The sequence below is a fragment of the Mesoplodon densirostris genome, chromosome 16 (genome assembly GCF_025265405.1).
Source record: "Mesoplodon densirostris isolate mMesDen1 chromosome 16, mMesDen1 primary haplotype, whole genome shotgun sequence".
In the NCBI taxonomy this organism is placed as follows: Eukaryota; Metazoa; Chordata; class Mammalia; order Artiodactyla; family Ziphiidae; genus Mesoplodon; species Mesoplodon densirostris.
Window position 1 is genome coordinate 37,607,849 of NC_082676.1, and position 22,196 is coordinate 37,630,044.

General features: G+C 44.8%; 1 protein-coding gene and 1 non-coding gene across 3 annotated transcripts in view; one reads left to right on the forward strand and one right to left on the reverse strand.

Moving 5' to 3' along the window:
* Positions 1-7,799, forward strand: part of HIP1 (huntingtin interacting protein 1) — a 151,451-nt gene extending 143,652 nt beyond the window's left edge. The window contains exons 29-32 of one of the 2 annotated variants that reach the window (XM_060120409.1): positions 320-381; positions 3,141-3,249; positions 4,010-4,083; positions 4,433-7,799. In XM_060120409.1, the coding sequence (XP_059976392.1) occupies positions 320-381; positions 3,141-3,249; positions 4,010-4,062 (224 nt within the window). In that variant the 3' untranslated portion in view covers positions 4,063-4,083; positions 4,433-7,799. The remainder of the gene's footprint in view (positions 1-319; positions 382-3,140; positions 3,250-4,009; positions 4,084-4,432) is intronic. The other variant, XM_060120410.1, reaches the window with a different exon arrangement.
* Positions 7,800-21,573: 13,774 nt separating this feature from the next.
* Positions 21,574-21,646, reverse strand: TRNAG-CCC (transfer RNA glycine (anticodon CCC)). The gene has a single exon. It is a non-coding gene; the product is annotated as a tRNA-Gly (tRNA).
* Between the last annotated feature and the right edge of the window lie 550 nt (positions 21,647-22,196).

The following is a 22,196-nucleotide window of genomic DNA, read 5'->3' on the forward strand; positions in this document are numbered from 1 at the left end:
ACTTACCTTCTCAAAAGTTGAGACGCCACATAAGCATGCTATTCATCACTCTAGGGACAGGCCTTAGCTAGATTTTCCATTTAGCTATTTCTCTGAATTCAGAGAAATGACTCCACAGGCCTGATTGTCCATTGGGGTGGGGTCTGACCCTGGTTACCCTGTCATTGTCTTCCTCCCTCTCCACCCCTCACTTACATTCACGCGTATGTTGGTAAATGACAAACCAAGCATTTCAGCAGAGCATTGGCACCGGCCACCTCTCAGGTAAGTGTCAGCTGGGGTGTCATTCGACAAGACCCTCCTATTTCCATCATTGCAGACAGCATGGACTTCTCAAGCATGACGCTGACCCAGATCAAACGCCAGGAGATGGATTCCCAGGTAGGAACTCCATCTCTAAGTCTGGTCAGACTCTATGGCCTATGACACTGACCCCAAATATTATTCCCATGGGGAGAAGTCACAGAGAAACTCGCGGGGGAAATGAACACAGAGGTACATATCACCCCAAGAATGAATGTAAGTGATGCTGGAAGAAACAGCGGAGGTGGACAGAGGTGATTAGTAAAGATCAGAATCTTAACTCTTGCCCCCCCGTCTTGGTCTGGCACCCCTCAAAATATTACCAGCTCTCTCCTAAGCAGACCATAAACTGGTATTTAATAGTCTTATATTGACAATTTTTTGAAAACTTTCAATATGAATTATTTGTATATGACCTTCAGGTTTTTTTTTTTTTAAGTCAATCCACTGTTAACCCATCAAAGGTGATGCCATTTCTCAGTTTTAGTAAAGTTATGCCATGCAAAATAGGATCCTGGAAAATACCTGACATCCTTGTTCTAGAATTTCTGGTCACAGTCCTGGGGTAAAGTCCAGCTTGAGACTGGTGAAGTCTATAGGTGGGTCACTCAGCATTTTTAGGAAAAGTCATATGCCAGGTGTCTGTAGACACTGAAAGAACTGGGCTCAGGCCTGAGTCTCCTCCACCTACACCCTCCTGCTTCTGTTCTCTTCCCATCCCTCTTGATTTTAAATACCATCTATGTGCCGATAAATACCCCATTCTTCTCCCCAACTTAGGTCCCCACGTTCTTCTCTTTGAGCTCTGTACTTGCTCAATTGCCTACGGGATGTCTCCACTTCATGCCCAAGAAGTACAGGCATCCAGACTTAGTGTGTCCAGAACAGGTCTCTTGGTTTCCCTCTCACCCAAATCTGTTCCTCCTCTGGTTTTCTCTTTCGCAGTAAATGGCACCACCACCCCCCACCTGGGTGCTGAGCCCCAAACCTGGGAGTCGTCCTTGGTTCCTCTCCCTCCCCCTCCACATCCAGCCTACCAGCAAGTCCTGTCAGCTCTCAGTCTCTAAAACATAGCCTTAACCTTTCCAGTCTTCCATCTCCCTAACCTAGTCTAAGCCACTGTTGTCTCCTGCTGAGCTACTGCAGAAGCAACTTACCTATATTGTATGCAAGTATGTGTTTTAGAATTATCCCATGGCGGGGCAGGGAGAACAGGAAAGAGTATTGCTGAGACAAGTCTGGCCACGAGTTGGTAGTTGATGGAACAACATGAAAGGTATATGGTGGGGTTCACTGTACCAGTCTCCATCCTTCTGTATATGTTTTACATTTTCCATAATAAAAAGTTTAAAAAGCAAAAAAAACCGAACCACCTTACTGGGTCTAGTTGCTTCCACTCTGCCCATGTTCAATGCATTCAGCCTCAACATATTGTAAAAATGTAAATGACGACATGTCAGTTCCCTGCTTAAAATCTTCCGCTGGCTTCCTTTGGACTTGGAGTAATACCCAGACTCCTCCCCCTGGCCCGTGGGCCGCAGTCGTAATGATCCTTGCCTATTGCTCCAACCTCACCTCATGACTCTGTCCCGGTCAAAAGTTACTTCCTGAGAGTAGCCTTTGCTGCCCACCCTTAGTCTTTATCACTAAGTCGCCCTGTGTCATTTGCTTTATGATCAGGTCTTTTCTTGTTCATTAGTTTGTCTCTTCCCGCCATGAGGTAAGCAGGGACCTTGTCTGTCCAGGCACCACTGTGTCTCCAGCACCTGTAACAGAGCCTGGGGTCCATTATGGGTGCTCAGCAAATATTTCTTGCAATAATAAATAAAATAATTAATGAGGAGGAGGAATAGCCAAGAACCAACCCTTCCTTTAGTGAGATTGTGCCTTTTCCTGCACAATAATAACCCTAAGTTATACCAACCCCTCAAAAATGCCAGAACCATTGTATTTGATTCCTGCCTAGACTTCCAGAGAACTGAGGTTGAAGGAGATGGGTTACAACTGGATTAGAATGTATCATATAGATAGACTAAACATTAGAGTTGTCCTTTTCTTCCCATTGTTTCTCTTTTTATTTATTGAAATAGAGTTGCCGTACACTGTTACATTAGTTTCAGGTATACTACATAGTGATTTGACATTTGCATACATCACAAAATAATCATCACAATAAGTCTAATGATTATCTGTCTCCATACAAAGTTATTACAATACCACTGACCATATTCCTTATGCTGTATATTATATCCTTGTGACTTATTTATTTTATAACTGGAGGTTTGTACCTCTTAATCCCCTTCACATATTTCACCCCCCCCAACCTCCCCCTCCACTCTGTCAACTACCTGTTTATTCTCTGCATCTGTGAGTCTCTTTCATGTTATTTTGTTTTGTTCTTTAGATTCCACATTTAGGTGAGATCATATGGTATTTGTCTTTCTATGACTTACATCACTTTTCAAAATACCTTCTAGATCCAACCATGTTGTTGCACATGGCAAGATTTTTCATTTTTTTTAATAGCTGAGTAGTATGTTTTTAGTTAGTGATTTATCAGAGGAACGTAAGATAAGCCCTACTCCCATTTAGGCATTTGGACCATAAAGTATCATTCATTTCCAGTAGAGGGTCCCAGTGAGAAAGCATAAAAGCCATTGGGATAGATGGATGAACGAGAGGATGGAGAAATTAAAGCAGAGACAAGGGTGAAATTGAGGACTGGGTAAGCTATGGATAACCTGGACAGTGAGTCCTGGACCACAGAGCAAAGGGATTAGGTCGACAGGAGACCGTTCTCAGGTCCCTGCTCAAAGCAAAGGCCACTTTCCCCACAGGTTAGGGTGCTGGAGCTAGAAAACGAACTGCAAAAGGAGCGTCAAAAACTGGGAGAGCTTCGGAAAAAGCATTACGAGCTCGCTGGTGTCGCCGAGGGCTGGGAGGAAGGTGAGCCAAGGATTGGCACAGCCCCCAGGGAGGGAGGTGGGGGGATGCTGTGTGATGAGGGCCTCCCCCTCCCATACAGCGGAACCAGGAACTTCTCCCTCCTCCCTTCTATTCACAGGGCATCTTTTTTCTCCAGTGGTGAATAACCCGTAAGCCCCAAACTGGGGTACATTGTGGTGAATAGAAAGCTTTTGTGGTCATCTTTCAAGACCTGAATGTTGACCAGTGGACTGAATGGTCACTCACTCACACCATTGCCTTCCAGACCCAGTTAGCCTGCTTTTTCTCCCCAGGAGTTTAGTTTCAGGCCAGCATCAAGTTGAGTAGTGAACGAATGAATAGTGGTCAGTGAAGGTCCAGCAGACAGGGCAAGTGAATTCCAAGCTTCTGGCTGCCTAGAGCCAGCTATGGGTAGCAATGGCGAGAGATAGAAAGGGTCAGGAGCTAGAAACAGTGTGGAGTGGAGTAAGGCTCACCCCGCCAGCCCAGGGACTCTTGGTCGCCCGGAGTCTGTGCGGGCTGCTTCTCTGAACATCCAAAGTGGCCAACTTGATCACAACCAAGATCGTGATTCTCACTGGGCTCACTGACTCTGGGAGCCCGCCACAGATGCCGCCCAGTCATTCCTGGACACTTGACCCAGGGAATAGGTGGTTATGATTATGTATTTTAGAGCCCAACCTGGCGGCCGTTTCTGTTGGCTAGATGAATGTGTGCGTGCACCAAACACTGTGAAACATAAGTGACTATTGTCTTTTAGGAACAGAAGCATCACCACCTACGCTGCAAGAAGCGATCACCGAGAAAGAATAGAGTCACACCGACGTCCCACAGGTCAGAGTGTAAATCCTTGTTGCCCATCTGTGTGTGTGTGTGATTCCCCCAGTCATGGGCCAGACCCTGGGAGTGCGCGCCACGCCCATCATCCAGTGCTAAGGACCTGCCCAGCCTTCCAAAGACTCCCTCCACAGCCCATGATCTGTGTTCTTTCACTCCTCCCCCACCGCCAAGAAGAGGGGAGCCCAGGGCCACCCCGACAGAGGGGACCTCCCTCCCGGTCCTGCCTGTTTTACCCCCAAACAGTTGGTGTCCTTGTTGGGGGGTGGGGTGGGAGGCTTGTTGCTACTGCTGTTGAGCTGGAGAGCGAAGATCTTACACGTTTTCTTTTCTGTTTTCTTCTTAGCCTTTTCCGTTTCATCATTTGCACAAACTTGTGAACACCGGGGGACTGGTGGATTCCAAACCGTGACCCGACCCTGAGGCTGCACGGAGTCAGAAGAAGAGCAGGAGTGTCCTGGCAGTGCCAGGCAATGCCCCCCTCTTTTGGCAGTTCCATGGATTCCCACTGCTTCTTATGGTGGTCGGGTCTTTTTTTCCCCAAGTTTCACTCACATAGCCAACACTCCCAGGGGACCACCTCTGAAACCCTGAGCTATTGGGGGCCCCTAACCACAGCAGCTCACAGCAATGGTGCTGCCTAGGCTTCGCCACGGTGCTCCCCGCCGGCCCCCCGAGCCAAGTATCCTGCTGAGCGAGTGTGGGTCGGCCGAGGCCACTCCCCGGGGTCGGGCGGAAGGAGAGCGAGTGCCTTGCCTTCTAAAGCTGGAGCCCAGCCGAAAGCCTCTGCCCACCTTCACAAGTGAGGGGCAACAGAGAGAGGGAGAGGAAGGGTGCACACAGCCCAGGTCTTCAGGAGACCACCTTTCTTGGAAACTCCTTGTGATCGGGCTGAAAAGCCTTATCCCATGCTTGAACCCAGCCAGTGAGAGTAGCCACACTTCCTCCCCCCGGAAGGAATCTTCCATGGCCCCTCAGTTGACACCTCCCTTCATACCCAGGCAGGGCCCTAAGACGGAACACGTGAGGGGTTTCCAATCCCTTTCTCCAAATGTCTGCCTTGGCATCCTCTTGAATCTCAAGAAGATAGTTCCATGTTCTACCTAATGGACAGACCCAGAAGATCAGGCCAACTTGCTCCCAGCAGGAAAGACCCTGGGCTTGGTTTGGTACCTTGAATATTATGACTAATCTCCATTAGCAGCAGTGCTGGCAGCAACCAGGATTTCAGGTGTGACTATGGCTAGGCTGCCTGAGTACATCCGTCTTCAAGAATCGGAAACAAGACCTAGAGGCCATCCTGATCTGTCGTTGCCGGTTTGGATCTTGAAGGAAGAAGGTTCCTCAGAGCATCTGGGTCAGGGAAAACAAGAGAGGGGGACCACTGGCTCTGACCCCTTCCAACCACACATCCCGGGCCCTGGCTGCCTTGCGGACAGGATGAGGACAGAAGGAGCTTGAACCATGTCCTGGAGGTGGGGAGCCCGCTAGCACTTCTTCACCTCCAGATGGACCCCGGCATTTAAGTGACCTTCCCATCTTGGACAAACAATGTCTTCCTTCCTTTATCTGTAGCAATTCATAGGTAGTAGCCAACAAGCACTTCCCAGGACCTGTCCCCAAGGACCATTGCTGAGTGTTGCTACGTGACAGGTTGTGAGACTCCCGTTTGATCACTGTGAATCAACTCTCTCTCCTTCCCAAGCCCCCATCGCCGACTCCCTTTCTCTGCATTTTCTAACTAGGGCACTCAAAAAACTGCGTCCCATTAGCTCAGATTATGAGACTCAGATGTGTGATCTCCATACTGGGCTAACGAGATGGCAGCAGTAGAAATTGACCGGTCTTATGTTTACTGCTTCTTTGTGCTCAACTATTTTTCCACCCAAGCCTCAGAAGGAATGATGTGTAGCATCCCTGGCCCAGCTGTGCCTATTCAGCCAATTGGTGTGTTCTCAGCATGGGTCAACACTTCCAAAGGTGGCTGGTCCTCACTTCCAGAATCTCAGCCATTCAGACTATTGTGCTCCAAATTACCGATGGGGGGAAAATCTAGTATATGGGACCAGATTAGGATTCCCTGAGTAACACTCCCTCTAAAAAGAAGCCATAGTAATTTTAAAAACCTTCATGGGCTTCTCCGGAGTAATTAAACAGTTAAGAAAGCACTTAAACAGGAACACAGGCTAATTCAGTCTCACATGAGGAAATATATGTCAGAATTAGTATAATTACTTTTATAATCGCTTGACTTAGAAGCTAGTCCATTCTCTAGCCCAAATCAAAATGTCGTACCTTGGCTACTCTAAAAATGAGTGTGTTATCCTGGGTGTGAAATGCCTTGGTTAAAACAGGAATCACATCCTCAGGCTAAAAATGAACCTCACAGCCTTTTAAATTACTCACTGAGCATCATTCGTAACTTGAGTCTCATGGGTCAGTGTAAGTGGGTCAGAGCAAGGCAGGACAACAGTGAAGTGATGGCTAGGGTTGACGAGAGGCCGAAATACAGCCATATCCATTATTTTAATTGTGTAGCACAGTGTCTCATATCTCTAGAGTAAGGATATGAGTGTACATAATAAGGGAAAAAAATTGAAGGAAAGACCTACCTTTGTGGGGTATTTATATCTGAGCACAGAGTTTAAATGAGACTCGAATTTAGATTGTTTGCTGATTCTGCTGCCCACAGCAGGATCCCTAGGATCCTACCTGAATTTGAGTCCCTGACCCAGTGGCTGGAAGAACCATTGTCCAGAGAATCCTTTCTTGGAAGTGTCTGAGCTGCCAAGGCAGACAGCAGGGTTTACAACGGGTACCACGGGGATCATAAGCTCATGTCTCCAGTCCGGTTGGTTTGCTTCGGCCTCTCACTGAGGAGCTGGTTTTGGGCTTGCACCTGGGTGGTGCCTGCTTCTTGGCCAGCTCCTTAGTCTAGAGGGATCTCCTGGTTCCACTTACCTTGGTCTTTACCAAGTGGTGATGTACTTGCTACCTTCTACCACCTTTCTGCATCTCTGGAAATCTTTTCTGCCAGTGAAAGCCTTCAGTCCTGGCACTGGCCTTCCAACCAGACTGGCTTTGCCCTCTCTCCGCCATCCTCGGTCCTCCAGAGACCGCGCTGCCTGTTGCATAGAAAACCACCACCTCGGGCCTGCCAGCCGTCAACACAGCATACCGGGCCAGCTGTCTACTGCTCACATCTCCCAGGTCCAGACCAAATACAGGATTAGCAACCCACAGTGGCAACTTGGCCTCTCACCCCAGGAGCCAAAGCAGCATGAAACAATTGGTCAAACATCGTTGGGTCCGATTCTGAGAGTAGGTGATTTCCAGACATGTCTTTCAGGTGACCCTCAACTACCTCAGGTTTGAAGGCCCTAAATTAGGCTGATTACTACTCAAAGGGGCAAACTGAGGGGGTTCAGATAAATCTTGGTGATGATGCAATTGTCTCAAACTTATAACAAACTTTCACGTTTAGGTTTTCAGGGATGGGATTGGGTTTTTTGTTCTGTTTTTAACCTTTTCCCCAATTTTCCATTAGAATAGTTCCTATAAATGAATTTCATTTTTCACTGAGTGCCTACCTTCCCAGGGCAGGTAGCCACTGGTTTTGTTTCCTTCCAACAGTACTTTTATTATGGTATTAAGACTTTTCTTTGTATAATACATTGCATCTGTGTTTTCAATTTTTCAATAAATATTTCAACCTGGCAATGGAGAGGAGTGGTGATAACTGACCAATCAAAGTGGTTTTGAGGTCTGGGGTTTCAGTGAAAAGCCTACATTTATATCCCAAGGTTCACTGAATCCACTTAGCTCTGCACCTCTGGGAATATGTCTTAAAAACAAGACATTTTCTGAAGCGTAAAATGATTGCATTTCCTTTGCTACTTTAGAAGAAAGAAACATTAGTTTGCACCCCTTAGCACTTTTCCATCCTCCGTACCCTCTTGTCCTTGGGAGTGATCAAACAGACAGTGTCTAAGTGTTCAATATAGTACTGTAATTTATCTAGAAGGCCAGGTCACTGCATGAAATCTGGGGTCTTGAGCTATGGATATTCCCTTCTCCACCCTAAAGATGTAAAAATAACGTGCCATCTTAAAAATGCATGGGGCGAATTCTGCTCAGGGCCAGAAGCTGCCAATCATAAGGGGATTCAGAGCAAGCCAGTCACAGCTACCAGAGGATTTGCAGAAGGAGCTGACAGAATGGGGCCGGCTGCATGGTGACTTTCCCTGGCAGGATCGTCTGTAACCTAATGCTGCCAGTGTGTTAAGCCAAGGGGACCTGCAAGGGAGGAAGGGAGATGGGGAAGGCCTGGGGTTGGCAAGCAGGAGAATTGCCCAGATGACTCACAAAGGACAGAGAGAATGAAGCAAGCCATCGGTAGAGTCTATAACTAAGGAGGTCAAATAATCAGGAAAACTGAAGGAAAATAGTGTTGAAAGTGCCCAGTGGGGAAGATGATCTTGATAAATACAGAAAATGGGAAACACTTGCCTACAGCTGTGTTTTTCTCCTCTCTCTAGCAGGATACAAAGGTGAGCCTGCTCCATTTGAAGCCCCACAGATAGAATGGATGGTTCTTGGTCACAGCCCTCTTGCATGTCACTCCTGGAGCTTGAGTGTGAAACTGAGAGGTCCAGAAAGCCAAGCAGAGGACCACCTGGAACAAACAGGGGCCCCAAGCTTTGAACTGCCTTCTCCCGAAACCTGCACGTGACATTGACCAGAAGCCCCAGAGGCTCTGGTACTTACCCCCTTAGGGGTCTTCCCGGGGCCCTGTGGCCAGGCCCCAGTTCTAAGAGGGCAGCCTGGGTGGCTAGTCACTCTGGCCAGTGGAGTATTTCTTAGGGGAATCGTGAGATCAGGCCACCAGAATGTTTTGTGGCTAACAAGCCATACAGAAGGAAGGAGGGGGAGTTAGGGTTTATACAGACAGGAGCCAAACTTGTTTGGGACCTAGGGGTGGCCCTGGCAAAGTGAAAATGAACAAAGGGTTGAAATGGGAGGGTAGCCTAGAAGAAATTGAAGCCAAGGGCATATAGCCAAAATATCGTATATACCACACTGTTGTGACTTAAAGCCAGTGAGCTTTAATCTTGCTCACCATGGTTGTACTCAGCCTCTAACACATTAGCCAACGTATGTTTAAACATTTTGGAGTGAATGAACTCTTTTTACACCACATTCTTACTTATACACATATTTTATGCATCCGTTCATTGCGCAGGCTCTGAAATTTCCAATGAAGCCTTTCCGTTCCCTGTCCTTACATTAACATATTCATTAGTCGTTGTTAAGTGTCTATTCTACCAGGCACTGGGAACAGGGTGGAGAGCAAAAATAGATGCGGTCCCGCCCTTCTGGAGCTTACAGGCTATGGGAGGAGACAAATAGGATAATCAAATAATCACAGTAACAAGTGTGTAACGACAACTGGAGGAAGTGCAGTAAAGGAACAGGACAGAGTTCTCTGAGAGCATGTAAGGATGCCACTGGGGTAGGGTACAAAGGGAATTTCGTTTTTACCTGGACTGTTTTGATGGGGTTCAGGACGTGCTACCCCCAAATATAGCACTTTGGCCTGTGGAATATTTGAAACTGAAGGAGATTGAGAATGGCATATGGAGGAGGGACTTTCTGACCTTCCTCTGAAGCAGATCATGTGAGAGGTGCCTTCCTTGTACCCAGAGGAAAGGAACCTCCTTATCTCCACGTGAGGGATGCCGAGAGGAATCTGAGCAGCCCTCGCTGTTTCCCCAGTTTCCTACACTCAGCTCATGTCCTTTCCTCCTCTCCCATTTTCCCTTAATTCTCCGCTCTTCATCCAATCGAGCATAAAAACACTCAGGTGTGACTGCCTCTTTAGGTCTTCATTCCCTTATGAAGGCTCCCACATCACATAGAACTTACATCAAAGACATTTGTGTGCTTTTCTCTTGTTAGTCTTTTGTTACAAGGGCCCCAGCTGCGAACATAGAAGGGTAAAGGGAAATGACCTTTTCCCTCTGTTATAGTTTCTGGCAACCACAGAGGGATGGCTGGGACACCTCATTGGCTCTGCGGCCTGTAGACAGGATCCTGGGAAAACTAACCAAAACCAGTGAAAGGTAAGACTGTACTACCAAAGTCAGCTCTCCCGGATCTCCATCTGTAGGGCCCAGTTGAGAGAGGAAGGTAAAAAATATCTCCTTGTCCCTTCCTTTTCAAATTCAGATTAGCACGAGAGAAACATTTGTCAAAATTAATTCTTTGGATTGTGGGACTTCCCTGGTGGTCCAGTGGTTAAGACTCTACACTCCCAATGCAGGGGGCCCGGGTTCGATTACTGGTCAGGGAACTAGATCCCACATGCATGCCCCAACTAAAGTCCACATGCCGCAACTAAACATCCCATGGGCCGCAACGAAGATCCCATGTGCCACAACTAAGACCAGGCACAGCCAAAATAAATAAATAAATAAATATTTTAAAAAAATTATTTGGATTGTGACTCTGGTTAAATTTGGTTTGGGGGGCCCATTGGTTATTGATCTTGCTCTCTTGTTTGTCAACTCCTGCTTTCCTGTTTGTCTTGGGTTTTTTTGTTTTTTGTTTTTTTTTGCGGTACGCGGGCCTCTCACTGTTGTGGCCTCTCCCGTTGTGGAGCATAGGCTCCGGACGCGCAGGCTCAGCGGCCATGGCTCACGGGCCCAGCCGCTCCGCGGCATGTGGGATCTTCCCGGACTGGGGCACGAACCCGTGTCCCCTGCATCAGCAGGCAGACTCTCAACCACTGTGCCACCACGGAAGCCCCCTGTTTGTCTTGTTTTGTGTCCGGGGGGCTTGTCTTGGCTTTCCTCCTGCCAAAGCATGAAAATTGTCAGTTCTTGCCTGTGCAGGAGGCCAACCAGCAGGTAGGATCCCCAAGAATATGGCTGCACAGAAATCTGGGCTGCACCTCATTTGCAGCTAACATCCTACCAATTGTTCCCAGCTCTCTGGGGGAAACAATGATCTTTCTTCCTTTCTTTTGGCTCTCTTTGGGAGTGGCTCCAGATCATAGGAGGACTGCATACTTGCACCCTCTGTGCGGAGGCCTCTTGTGTCCTCTGTTAAGTCATAAACAGCTTTTACTGGTTTGGGTTTTGAGTCAGTTGGCATAGGTATGACTTTGGTTTTAAAAAAGAAAAAAAGGAGGGGGTAGTCAACACTGCCAGGAATATTTGTTGTTTATCTCAGCTGATAATAAGATATCTGAAAGAATTTTTTTTGAGGGGAGTTCCCTGGTGGCTTGGTGGTTAGGACTCGGTGATTTCATTGCCATGGCCTGGGGTCAATCCCTGGTTGGGGAACTAAGATTCCTGCAAGCTGCGCCAAAAAAAAAATTTTTTTTTTAACGAGCTCTGTTGTCAGCAGTTGGCTTAATTGGAAGCTGATATTCAGACCCTGATAGGAGCTATTTTTTAAGGCGTCTCTTGTTTGTGTGGTCCTGCTGCTCCATGGGAACTTCTGTCAACTGAAACCCCCTTCTCGAGCCCCTGCCAACTGTATGGTGCACCAGACCTGTCGTCCTCCTTTTTTTTGTAATGTTTTATTTATTTTATTTAATTAATTTATTTGTGGCTGCATTGGGTCTTCGTTGCTGTGCGCGGGCTTTCTTCTAGTTGTGGCGAGTGGGGGCTGCTCTTCGTTGGGGTGTGTGGGTTTCTCATCGCGGTGGCTTCTCCTGTTGTGGAGCACCGGCTCTACCCGCACAGGCTTCAGTAGTTGTGGCTCGCAGGCTCTAGAGCACAGGCTCAGTAGTTGTGGCACACGGGCTTAGTTGCTCCGCGGCATGTGGGATCTTCCCGGACCAGGGCTTGAACCAGTGTCCCGTGCATTGGCAGGCAGATTCTTAACCATGGCGCCACCAGGGAAGCCCTGTCTTCCTCCTTCTTGTTGACATGATGCTGCTGAGGATAATTGGCTCGTCATTGGATTCTTTGGGAAACATAAGATCTCCCCAAACTGGCCCCTCTTCAACCTCTCCCTTGCCATTGCTTCTGCTTCTTTTTTCCCTGTGCCTTCTTTAATCTTCCATCACTTCCCTTGAGTCCTCTGCTGTGACTCCCTTCAAGCCCCTGGCTCCTCCATCCTTCCGTCCACCTCTGCCAGACCTTGTTATACACCAGCCCCTCAGCCACTTGAACTTCAGGCCCCTGCTCTCAAGGGACTGAGGGTCCCCCAGAAGCAACTACCTGAGGCTGAAAAGGAAAAAGGCTAATGCAAAAAGGCTGAATATTTTAGCCACTCAGATGAGCTTTGGAGACATCCAGACAGCCGCTAGATGTCTCCTCAGTCACTCACCTAAAGCGTAGTTCTCAGCCTCCATGAGATTACCTATCAGGTCAAGTGAAAATCCTAGAAACTTGCTGCACAAATATTGATAAAAAGAATTAGCCCTTATATTGAGTAGGTAACCTCAACTTGTCCCATTTGCCAGAAACACAATTTGGTTAAAAATATAAAGTAGGGGGCTTCTCTGGTGGCGCAGTAGTTGAGAGTCCACCTACTGATGCAGGGGACATGGGTTCGTGCCCCGGTCCAGGAAGATCCCACGTGCCGTGGAGCGGCTGGGCCCATGAGCCATGGCCGTTGAGCCTGCGCGTCCGGAGCCTGTGCTCCGCAACGGGAGAGGCCACAACAGTGAGAGGCCCACATACCGCAAAAAAAAAAAAAAAAAAAAAAAAATATATATATATATATATATATATATATATATATATATAAAGTAGGTATAGGAACTTCCATGGTGGTCCAGTGGTTAAGAATCCACCTTCCAATTCAGGGAACGTGGGTTCGATCCTTGGAACTAAGATCCCACATGCTGCGGGGTAACTAAGCCCGTGCACTCTAGAGCCTGCGCACCACAACTAGAGAGAAGCCTGTGCGTCACAACAAAGATCCTGCGTGCCGCAACTAAGACCCAACTCAGCCAAATAAATAAGTATTTAAAAATATATATATAAAGTAGGTATAAACCAGTGAGTTTGTATTACTAAGTTTTACTGACTCATGCTTAAAATTATAAAATGAAAGCTCTAGATCACTGCATTTGTCTGTATGTATGTGTATGTCTATGCCTGTATATTATGTGTAGGTGATATTTTTCTACCTTTGGATGGTATTACCAAATTAGTTATAAAATCCATTAAAGAAGTTCTATCTGAATTGGCTTAGAGATAAATGAGTGAGAAATATAGAAACTAACCCAATTTTTTTTTAAGTTCACATGATCTGGGATAAATATTTGGTAAATAAAGCTAGTCTTAAAATTGTTGGCAAAATAAAAACGGGCATGTCTTTGGAGTTGTCAGCATTAAATATAATGCAGACATACATTTTTTTCCCACCTAGGTTTATACTAAGTCAAACAAGCTTAAGTTATCTCTACTAGATACTTAAGATTATAAAACTATAAATCCAACCTAAGAACAAAATTCACAATAGAAATGAATTGCTTGATGTGTCAAGCATGGCAATTTAAAAAAATTATGTTTAACTTTGAAGGCTCTTTGCTTCTGTGATATTTTTGATACGTGCCTGATTTGTCAACGAGAAAAATAACTTGAGATGATGGCTAGCTTTGTTTATTGTCTCATGACATTTTCACAAGCAAGCCAAGCATTGCTAATTCAAAAGTGTTAAGAACAAGAGAATTAAATAGACATGAATGAAAAAAGTTTATAAATAAACTTTTCAACAATAATTTCGTTTTCTAATATGTCTACTTAAAAATAGGTTCAAAGGGCCTCCCTGGTGGCGCAAGTGGTTGAGAGTCCGCCTGCCGATGCAGGGGATACGGGTTCGTGCCCCGGTCTGGGAGGATCCCATATGCCGCGGAGCGGCTGGGCCCGTGAGCCATGGCCGCTGGGCCTGCGCGTCCGGAGCCTGCGCGTCCGGAGCCTGTGCTCCGCAACGGGGGAGGCCACAACAGTGAAAAAAAAAAAAAAAAAAAAATAGGTTCAAAAACCTTTTGACAACTTGAAACCTTAAAGCTGTTCTAAGTTAAATGATATTCAATGAATATCTAGATCATTTCCAAATAAGGTAAAATACTGAAACATTAATTGCTGACCATAAGTTTATTTATTTGGGGCTTCTTAAATTCTACAGAGACAAAAGATATTCGGGTTTATTAGTGAACATGAATTTTGCCACATGGAAAATTGTACTGTGACAACAAGATCCTACTGTATAGCACAAGGAACTATCTTCAGTATCCTGTAATAAACCATAATGGAAAAGAATAGGAAAAAGAATATGTATATATACGTATAACTGAATCACTTTGCTGTACACCAGAAACTAAGACAACATTGTAAATCAACTATACGTCAATTTTTAAAAATTGAAAATTGTACTATAAGGAAGCATATACCCATAAAAAATTATGAGACAGTATATTTGTAAAATGTATTAATCTTCTACAGAATGATAGTACGTGGCAGACAGTTCACAATTGCTTACTTCCTAGTGTTCACAGAAAACTAAAGATTATTAATGGGTAAAAATTATAATCAACATATGTAAATGAAACTACTAGAAACCATAAGGATGAAGTGAAACAGCTATATATGCCAAACATGCAAAGTATGAAGGACATATTTTTGTTAAGGGAAAAAGAGAAATTCTGTCCTAAAATAGAAAGACTGGTTGTTCTAGAATGAGATGGAGGAAAAGAGTAGGACAAAACGTAAATGGATTTTTTTTTTAATTGTTGAAGGTTTGTGGAAAAGGAATCTTGGAAAAGGAATCTTATTTTGTGTGGTCAAAGCTGGCTAAGATTGGACAGATTTATTTATAAGGTTTCTTTTTTTTAAATTAGCTTTAGTGTTAATTGTACACTGATACACACCTAAAATTTGGTTTTCTGTCTCCGTTAAAATGACAAAGATTTCTTAGATTATTGGTCCGTTCTTAATAAGAAATTGTAAAAAAAAAAAAGAGAAAAAAAAAGAAAAAAGATTTATCTTTTAAGTAATCTGCCTGGGAAACCAGATTTTGTGTTTTGTAATTATTTTCTGTGCTTCATGTTGTCTTTATCAGGTCTTTGATTGAGTCTTCTCAGTATCAAAAGAGCTAAGTTTTGTTCACACCCATGTGACCTTCTGTATTTGCCTTTAAAATCTTTTATTGTCACTTTGGTTAAATAGATGACTAAGGGACTTCCCTGGTGGTGCAGTGGTTAAGAATCTGCCTGCCAATGCAGGGGACACAGGTTTGAGCCCTGGTCCAGGAAGATCCCACATGCCATGGAGCAACTAAGCCCATGTGCCACGACTACTGAGCCTGCGCTCTAGAGCCCGTGAGCCACACCTACTGAAGCCCGTGCACCTAGAGCCTGTGCTCTGCAACAAGAGAAGCCACCTCAATGAGAAGGCCCGTGCACAGCAACGAAGAGCCAATGCAGCCAAAAGTAAATAAATAAATAAATTTATATACATATAAAAAAATACAGATGCAAAGTAGATGTAGGTGAGATCACTTACCAAAAGTAGAGTGGGATGGAGTGGAAAGTTTGTGGCAGACTATAGGAAGTTTGGGGGAAATGTAGTTAATATGACAGCAAGGTCACAAGAATGGATAGAAGAACTTCCAGTCTACAATAGGAAGGAGCACAAAGCTGTGAGAAAGCACACATTTGTGGAAGAGTGAGAGCAACGTTCTTTGCTTTTCACCAGCCATGTTTGGTATCTCTGCAGCCAGACTGGAGAAAGCACACAGCCTGGTTTAACAAGGGATGGAAACTGGCAAAAAGGCAAAGTGAAAAATCACTGAGGTGAGAGTTGAAATAATTGGTCATAATATCCAAGCTATTTGGGGACAGAAGAGAAGCCCAGAATGCTGCTGGTTAGAGCAAGAGAGCCCTACAGGCTGGATTAAGGATGAAAGTGTATTTGAAGTAGAACTGGAGGAATGTGAACTATTCTCAATAAAATGAAGGTGCGAGAGGAGTGACAGAATCAGAGTTTGAAGGAATTTCAGAGTTTGAAAGCCACCAAAGGGGCTTTTCTTTAACCCTCAGACTAGTAGAACAGGTATTAGCTGTTCAGTTTGGGCTAGATCTTGTAATAGAATTATTGTAATGGAGGAAATCCTCTTACCAGTTGTTTAAATAAGTGCCGGTTCTAAATGCACCGTTTTCCAGGCAGTCTTTATAATGATCTGCGTAGCTTACAAAGAACAGAACAAAATCCAGCCAACCAACCATGGGGAATCTCCAGCCGTGTGTGGGTGCTCTTCCTAGGGGGGAGGGGGGTTGTCCCAGAAAAACCTTGCACCTGCAAAGGGCAGAGCAGAGAGGAGATTAGGGCTCTTAAAGAGCCACAGCCTTGGAGGAACTCACTACCGTAGGGAGCGTGGGTTACTGGGACTGAGTAGATGCCCCCTCCTGTAGAAAAGAGTCACTGAGTAGGATTCCCCCGGTCTGTAAGGTGGTGATGCAACGATCCTCACCAAGCGCTCTTCCCGCTTCCACCTAAGACTCTGCCCGCCCACTGCGGGTAGAGAGTGGACTACCCCGTTGCCTGGCAACCGGATGCGTCTCGCGCCTCAGGCGGGAGTCGCCCGCAGTGACGTGAGATGCGCGCAGAGCATGCTGGGACCACGCGGTTTCGGGCTGCCTCTGGGCGGTCAGGTCCCGGAGGCCGGGGGCAGGTCTTCGCGGCCCGGACTGGCGCACGTCGGGCCCTTGCGGGCCGCAGCCGCCTGGTCTGGCCTGTTGCGGGAGCCATGGCCCTGCCGTCACCTGGAGGTGCGCAGTCGGGTAAGCCCCTTACACGCCCTCAGGCCGCCTAGGCCCTGCGCGTCTCCCAGGCTCCCCTCTGAGCTGGTCACCCGCGGCTTCCGACTCCGACGAGGTGGTGGACGCAGAGCCATGTGTGTGTGTGGGTGTGGGTGTGTGTGTGTGAAGCACGTCAAATTTACAAGGCAGTTCAGCACGTAGTAGGTGCACAGCATTTGTTGCTTAGTGATCGCCCCAGCCGTTCTTTCTTGGTCTTCGTCACTGGTTTCTATGTTCCCGCCCTCGTGGGTCCCAAGGTGCTGCTCCTGGAAGACATTCAGGCTTCTGTGCCTGCTGCTCCTTCCCTGATATCTGCTCCTCAGCTCGGCAACATGTCTCTGTTCAGGGTTCTGTTCTTGGCCCTCTTTTAACAGATGATGGTCTCCTGTAACATCTCCTCAATTACCAGGGTGATTTAGATGGTTCCTTAAGCGCTCTCAACTAACAGGACTTCTAAGCTCTAGGGCTGCATTTTATCTGTCTGTAAGGCAGCTTTTTGTGCCTTTTTTCATACCTCAGACTCCTTCTAAAATCTGAAGTCACAATGTTCACTTTCTGTCCCAATCCCCCACCTCTTGTGTGTTCACTAAACTCACCACAGTCACTAAAGCACGAAACTGTCAGATTTTACTCTTAACCACCCTTGTAGCCCCATCATTCTGTGAGGTGCCAGGTCCTATACAGCTGTCTCCATCGTTCTGTTCTTTGCATTCTTACTGCTCTCCCACAGGTACCTCAGGCTGTTTGGTTTCTTAATTTAGTCTTCTTTCTGCTTCTCAGGCTGGATAATTTCAAAGGACCTCTCTTCAAGTCTTCTGGGCTTTTATTTCTCAAATCTGCTGGTGAACCCCTATAGTGAATTTTTCATTTCAGTTAGTGTACTTTTCAGTCCAGAATTTTTGGTTGTTTCCTTTCTATAATTTTTTTGTAGATATTCTCATTTTGTTCATCTTTTATGTTCTTGATTTCCTTTAGTTTCTTTTTCCATGGTTTCCTAAGCTCATTGAGCATGTTTAAGATGGTCGATTTAAAGTTTTTGTTTAGGGACTTGCCTGGTGGCACAGTGGTTAAGAATCCGCCTGCCAATGCAGGGGACATGGGTGCGAGCCCTGGTCCGGGAAGATCCCACATGCCACGGAGCAACTGAGCCTGTGTGCCACAACTACTGAGCCTGCGCTCTGGAGCCTGAGAGCCACAACTACTACTACTGAGCCCATGTGCCACAACTACTGAAGCCCACACACCTAGACCCCGTGCTCCACAAGAGAAGCCAACCCAGTGAGAAGCCCGCACACCGCAACAAATCATAGCCCCCGCTCGCCGCAACTAGAGAAAGCCCGTGCACAGCAACGAAGACCCAATGCAGCCAAAAAAAAAATAAATAAACTTATATTAAAATAAATAAAGTAAAGTTTTTGTTTAGTTAGTCCATTGTCTAGGCTTCCTTAGGGATGGTTTCTGTCAAATTGTTTTTTTCCTTCGAATGGTCCATACTTTTCTGTTTCTTTGTTTTAAAATTTTTTGTTGAGAACTGTACATTCTAAGTGTTATAATGTGGTAACTCTCAAAATGTGATTCTTACTCATTAGGGATTGCTAGTTTTTGCTTGTTGAGTGTTGGAGCTGTTACTTTTACAAACTGTTTTTGCGAAGTGTGTATTCCTTGTTTTTCTGTGGTAAGTGAAGTTTCTGTTCCATTTTCTCTGCAGTTAGTCAGTGACCTGACATAGATTTCCTTAAATGTTTGACTCTAAATAGGGAGGTAGGAGAGGGGTATTCTGTCTCTTTAAATCTGATAGATGCTCCCGGGAAAGCCAAAGCTGCCAGTAGGGTCAAATCCAAAGTAAGCATCTGTGCTGATCTGATTCTCAGGGATCCATCAGACTGATCAAACTGTGTAACTGCAAACTTTTTTTTTTTTTTTTTTTTGGCCCGGCAGCACGGCATGTAGGATCTTAGTTCCCTGATCAGGGGTGGAACCGGCAGCGCCCCCTGCAGTGGGAGCGCGGAGTCTTAACCACTGGATCACCAGGGAGGTCCCTGTAAGCCCAAACTTTTGGAGGACAATGTTTCCACCATCTGCTCTGGCATCAGCCAGCTTCTTCAGGAATGCAGGCTGCTATCCATACAGCTGCAGCACGTCTGAGGAATGAGGGATATTGACTAGTTTGCACATGTTGCTCACTTGTGAAAGATCAGCAACCTTTCCCTTCATTGTTATAAGGACTCCTCTGGTTGTTAAAAGTGACTCCTCTGGTCATGTTCCAAGTTAAAATGACTCCTCTGGTCATGTTCCAAGTTCCAAAATAGTTGATTTCAATCTTTCTTTGTAGCTCAATGATTGCTTTGGTGAAGGGACAAACCCCTAGTTCCTACTCTGCCATTTTGTGTGACATCACTGAGTCATATTTTTAAAAATACATATTCTGATAATCTCTGTTTTCTTAATTGGTCTGTTTAGATGATTTACATTTAATATAATTTTTGATTGGTTAGGATTTAAGTCTGCCATTTTACTTACTTTCTGTTTATTCCCTCTGTTTTTTTGTGCCTCCTTTTCCCTTTTCTTGCCTTCTTATGGGATACTTGAACATTTTTTAGTATGTCATTTTAAGATGGCTATAGATTTTTGAAATATAGCTCTCTTTGTATAGGTTTTCAGTGGTTGCTGTTGAGATTACATTACACACACTTATGATAGGTTACTAGTATCAACCTTTTACCAGCTCAAGTGAATGTAGAAACTTCACCACCTTTAGGTCCCTTTTTTCTTCCTTTACGACATTATTGTCTTAAATTTTACCTCTACATACATTGAGAACCACATGAGACAATGTTATAATTTTGCTTTCATCCATCAAACATAACTTTAAAAATTCAAGAGATTATATCCACACAGATATTTACCCTAAAAATTGCTTTTTTTCATTTCTGATGTTTCAAGCTGCTGTTATTTTCTTTTCATTTGGAGAACTTTTCCTTTATCACTTCTTTCAGAGCAGATCTGATAGTGGCAAATCACTTCATTTCCTTCATCTCTTAATATCTTTATTTCACCTTCATTCCTGAAAGATATTTTCACTGGATACAGAATTATTGTTGTCATTCTTTTCTTTCAGCACTTTAAAAATATTTTGCCACTTTCTTCTCTCCTCCATGGTTTCTGATGGGGAATCTGTAGTTTTTCAAATTGTTCCTTCTCTGTAGGTAATACTTTGTTTCTCTCCAGCTGCTTTCAAAATTTTTCCTTTATTTTTAATTTTCAGACATTTGATTATGATGTATCTGGGTGTTGATTTATTTGAGTTTATTCTTTTAGGGTTTTCTCAGATTTTTGAATTGGTAGGTTTATGTCTTTTGCCAAATTTGGGAAGTTTTCAGCCATTATTTCTTCAAATATTTTTGTGCACTGCACTCCTTTTCCTCTCCTTCTGGGCCTCCAGTAACATGAGTGTTAGATCTTTTGTTATTGTCCCATAGGTACTTATTCTTTTTTTTTTCTGTTTTGTCTCTTTTGTTCAGATTGGATCATTTCTACTGATACATCTTTAGGTTCACTGATTCTTTCCTCTTAAATCTCCATTTTGCTATTGAGTACATCCAGTGAATTTTTTACTTATTTTAATTTTTCGTTCTGAAATTTCCATCTGGGTCGTTAGATGTTTTTCATTGATGAGACTTTGTATTTTTCAATATGTTTCAAGAGCGTTCATAATTATTTCTTGGAATATTTTTATGACAGCTGCTCTAAAATCCTTGTTCAATAATTCCAATATCTTTTTCACCTTGCAGTTGGCATTTGTTGATTGTCTTTTCTCATTTGAGTTGTTTTTCTTGGTTCTTAGTATGAGGAGTAATTTTTTATTTTATCATGGACATTTTGAATATTATGAGGCTCTAGTTTTTATGTAAATCTTCTATTTTAGCAGGAAGTCAATATCAATATGTTTATATTCAGAATGCACATTCTGGTCCAATTTTGTGGGCTCTGGTTTGAAGATCAGTTACGTTTTCACAGCCTTTTCAGAGCAGTTCTGGCCTGCCCCACTTGTGTGCTACCCTGAGGCCAATTTGAAACCGCAGAGTATTCCACATTGTAGTTCAATTCCCAGAGCTTTTTCTGTGTTGATACTAATTGGTTTCACACATGCACTGCTTGGGAAGGCATGACCAGTACTTCATACACATATTTAGAGAATCCCTTTTTCTAGCTCCCTACTCTCTATTTGAGAGGGGATGAGGTGCCACTTTTTACAGTTATTCAATTAGTGCAGGTTGTGGATAGCCAACAGGGCTCCTCCCCACAGTCTCCAGTACCTGGTGGGGAGGGGAGAGATGCCACCTCTGCTTTGCTGGTACAAGATGGGGATGGTCAACAGGGCTTTGTCCCACAGTCTCTGCAATACCAGGTGGGGAGGAAGAAAGGTATGTGTTCTTTTGTGGTGTTTGCCTAGAGTAGGGTGGCTGTAACCATCCTGCAGAGCTACCCTCCTCATGGTCATTTGCTGGAGAGAATGGGCTTTTTTTTTTTAATACTGATTGATTGATTGATTGATTGATTGATTTGGCTGCACTGGGTCTTAGTGGTGGCACTCGGGATCTTCCTTGCTACATGCGAGATCTTCGTTGTGTCATGAAGGATCTTTAGTTGCGGCATGTGGGATCTAGTTCCCTGACCAGGGATCGAACCTGGGCCCCCTGCATTGGGAGTGCAGAGTCTTAACCATTGGACCACCAAGGAAGTCCCAGAATGGGCTTTTCTTAGGGCTTGGTTTTTATGGGTTTTTTGTTTTGTTTTGTTTCGGGAGGGGCTTGTTGGCATTTTTCTAGTCGCAGACTGCTCTAACACCCAAGCCAAAATATATAGGAGGCAAAACAAACAAACAGACCACCCAGGGAACTGAGTTGTCCCTTGAGGCCCCAGCTAGTTTGCCTTCTTTTCTCCACCTTTTGAGAGGTTTTTTGATAGTTGTATCATGTATTTTGAACAGGAATTTTGGTTGTAATTAGCAAGAGGAAGATGATGGAATGTGCATACTCCATCTTCTATGGAACTGGAAACAACATAAGGCATTTAAAATGGTTTTCTTGATAAGTTTTAGAGCGTAACTTCTCATTTTAGTAACAGTACATTTGTTCCTGTGTAATGAAGAATCGTACCCATTTTGTGTATTATGTCTCATGGTCTCATACTGCAGCAGCCAGTAAAAACCTAACTCCAGTATACAACCCAGACCATCTTCCTAAAGAGCTCTACTCTTCAGCCCCTCTGCCTTGGTACTCTGGGTTCG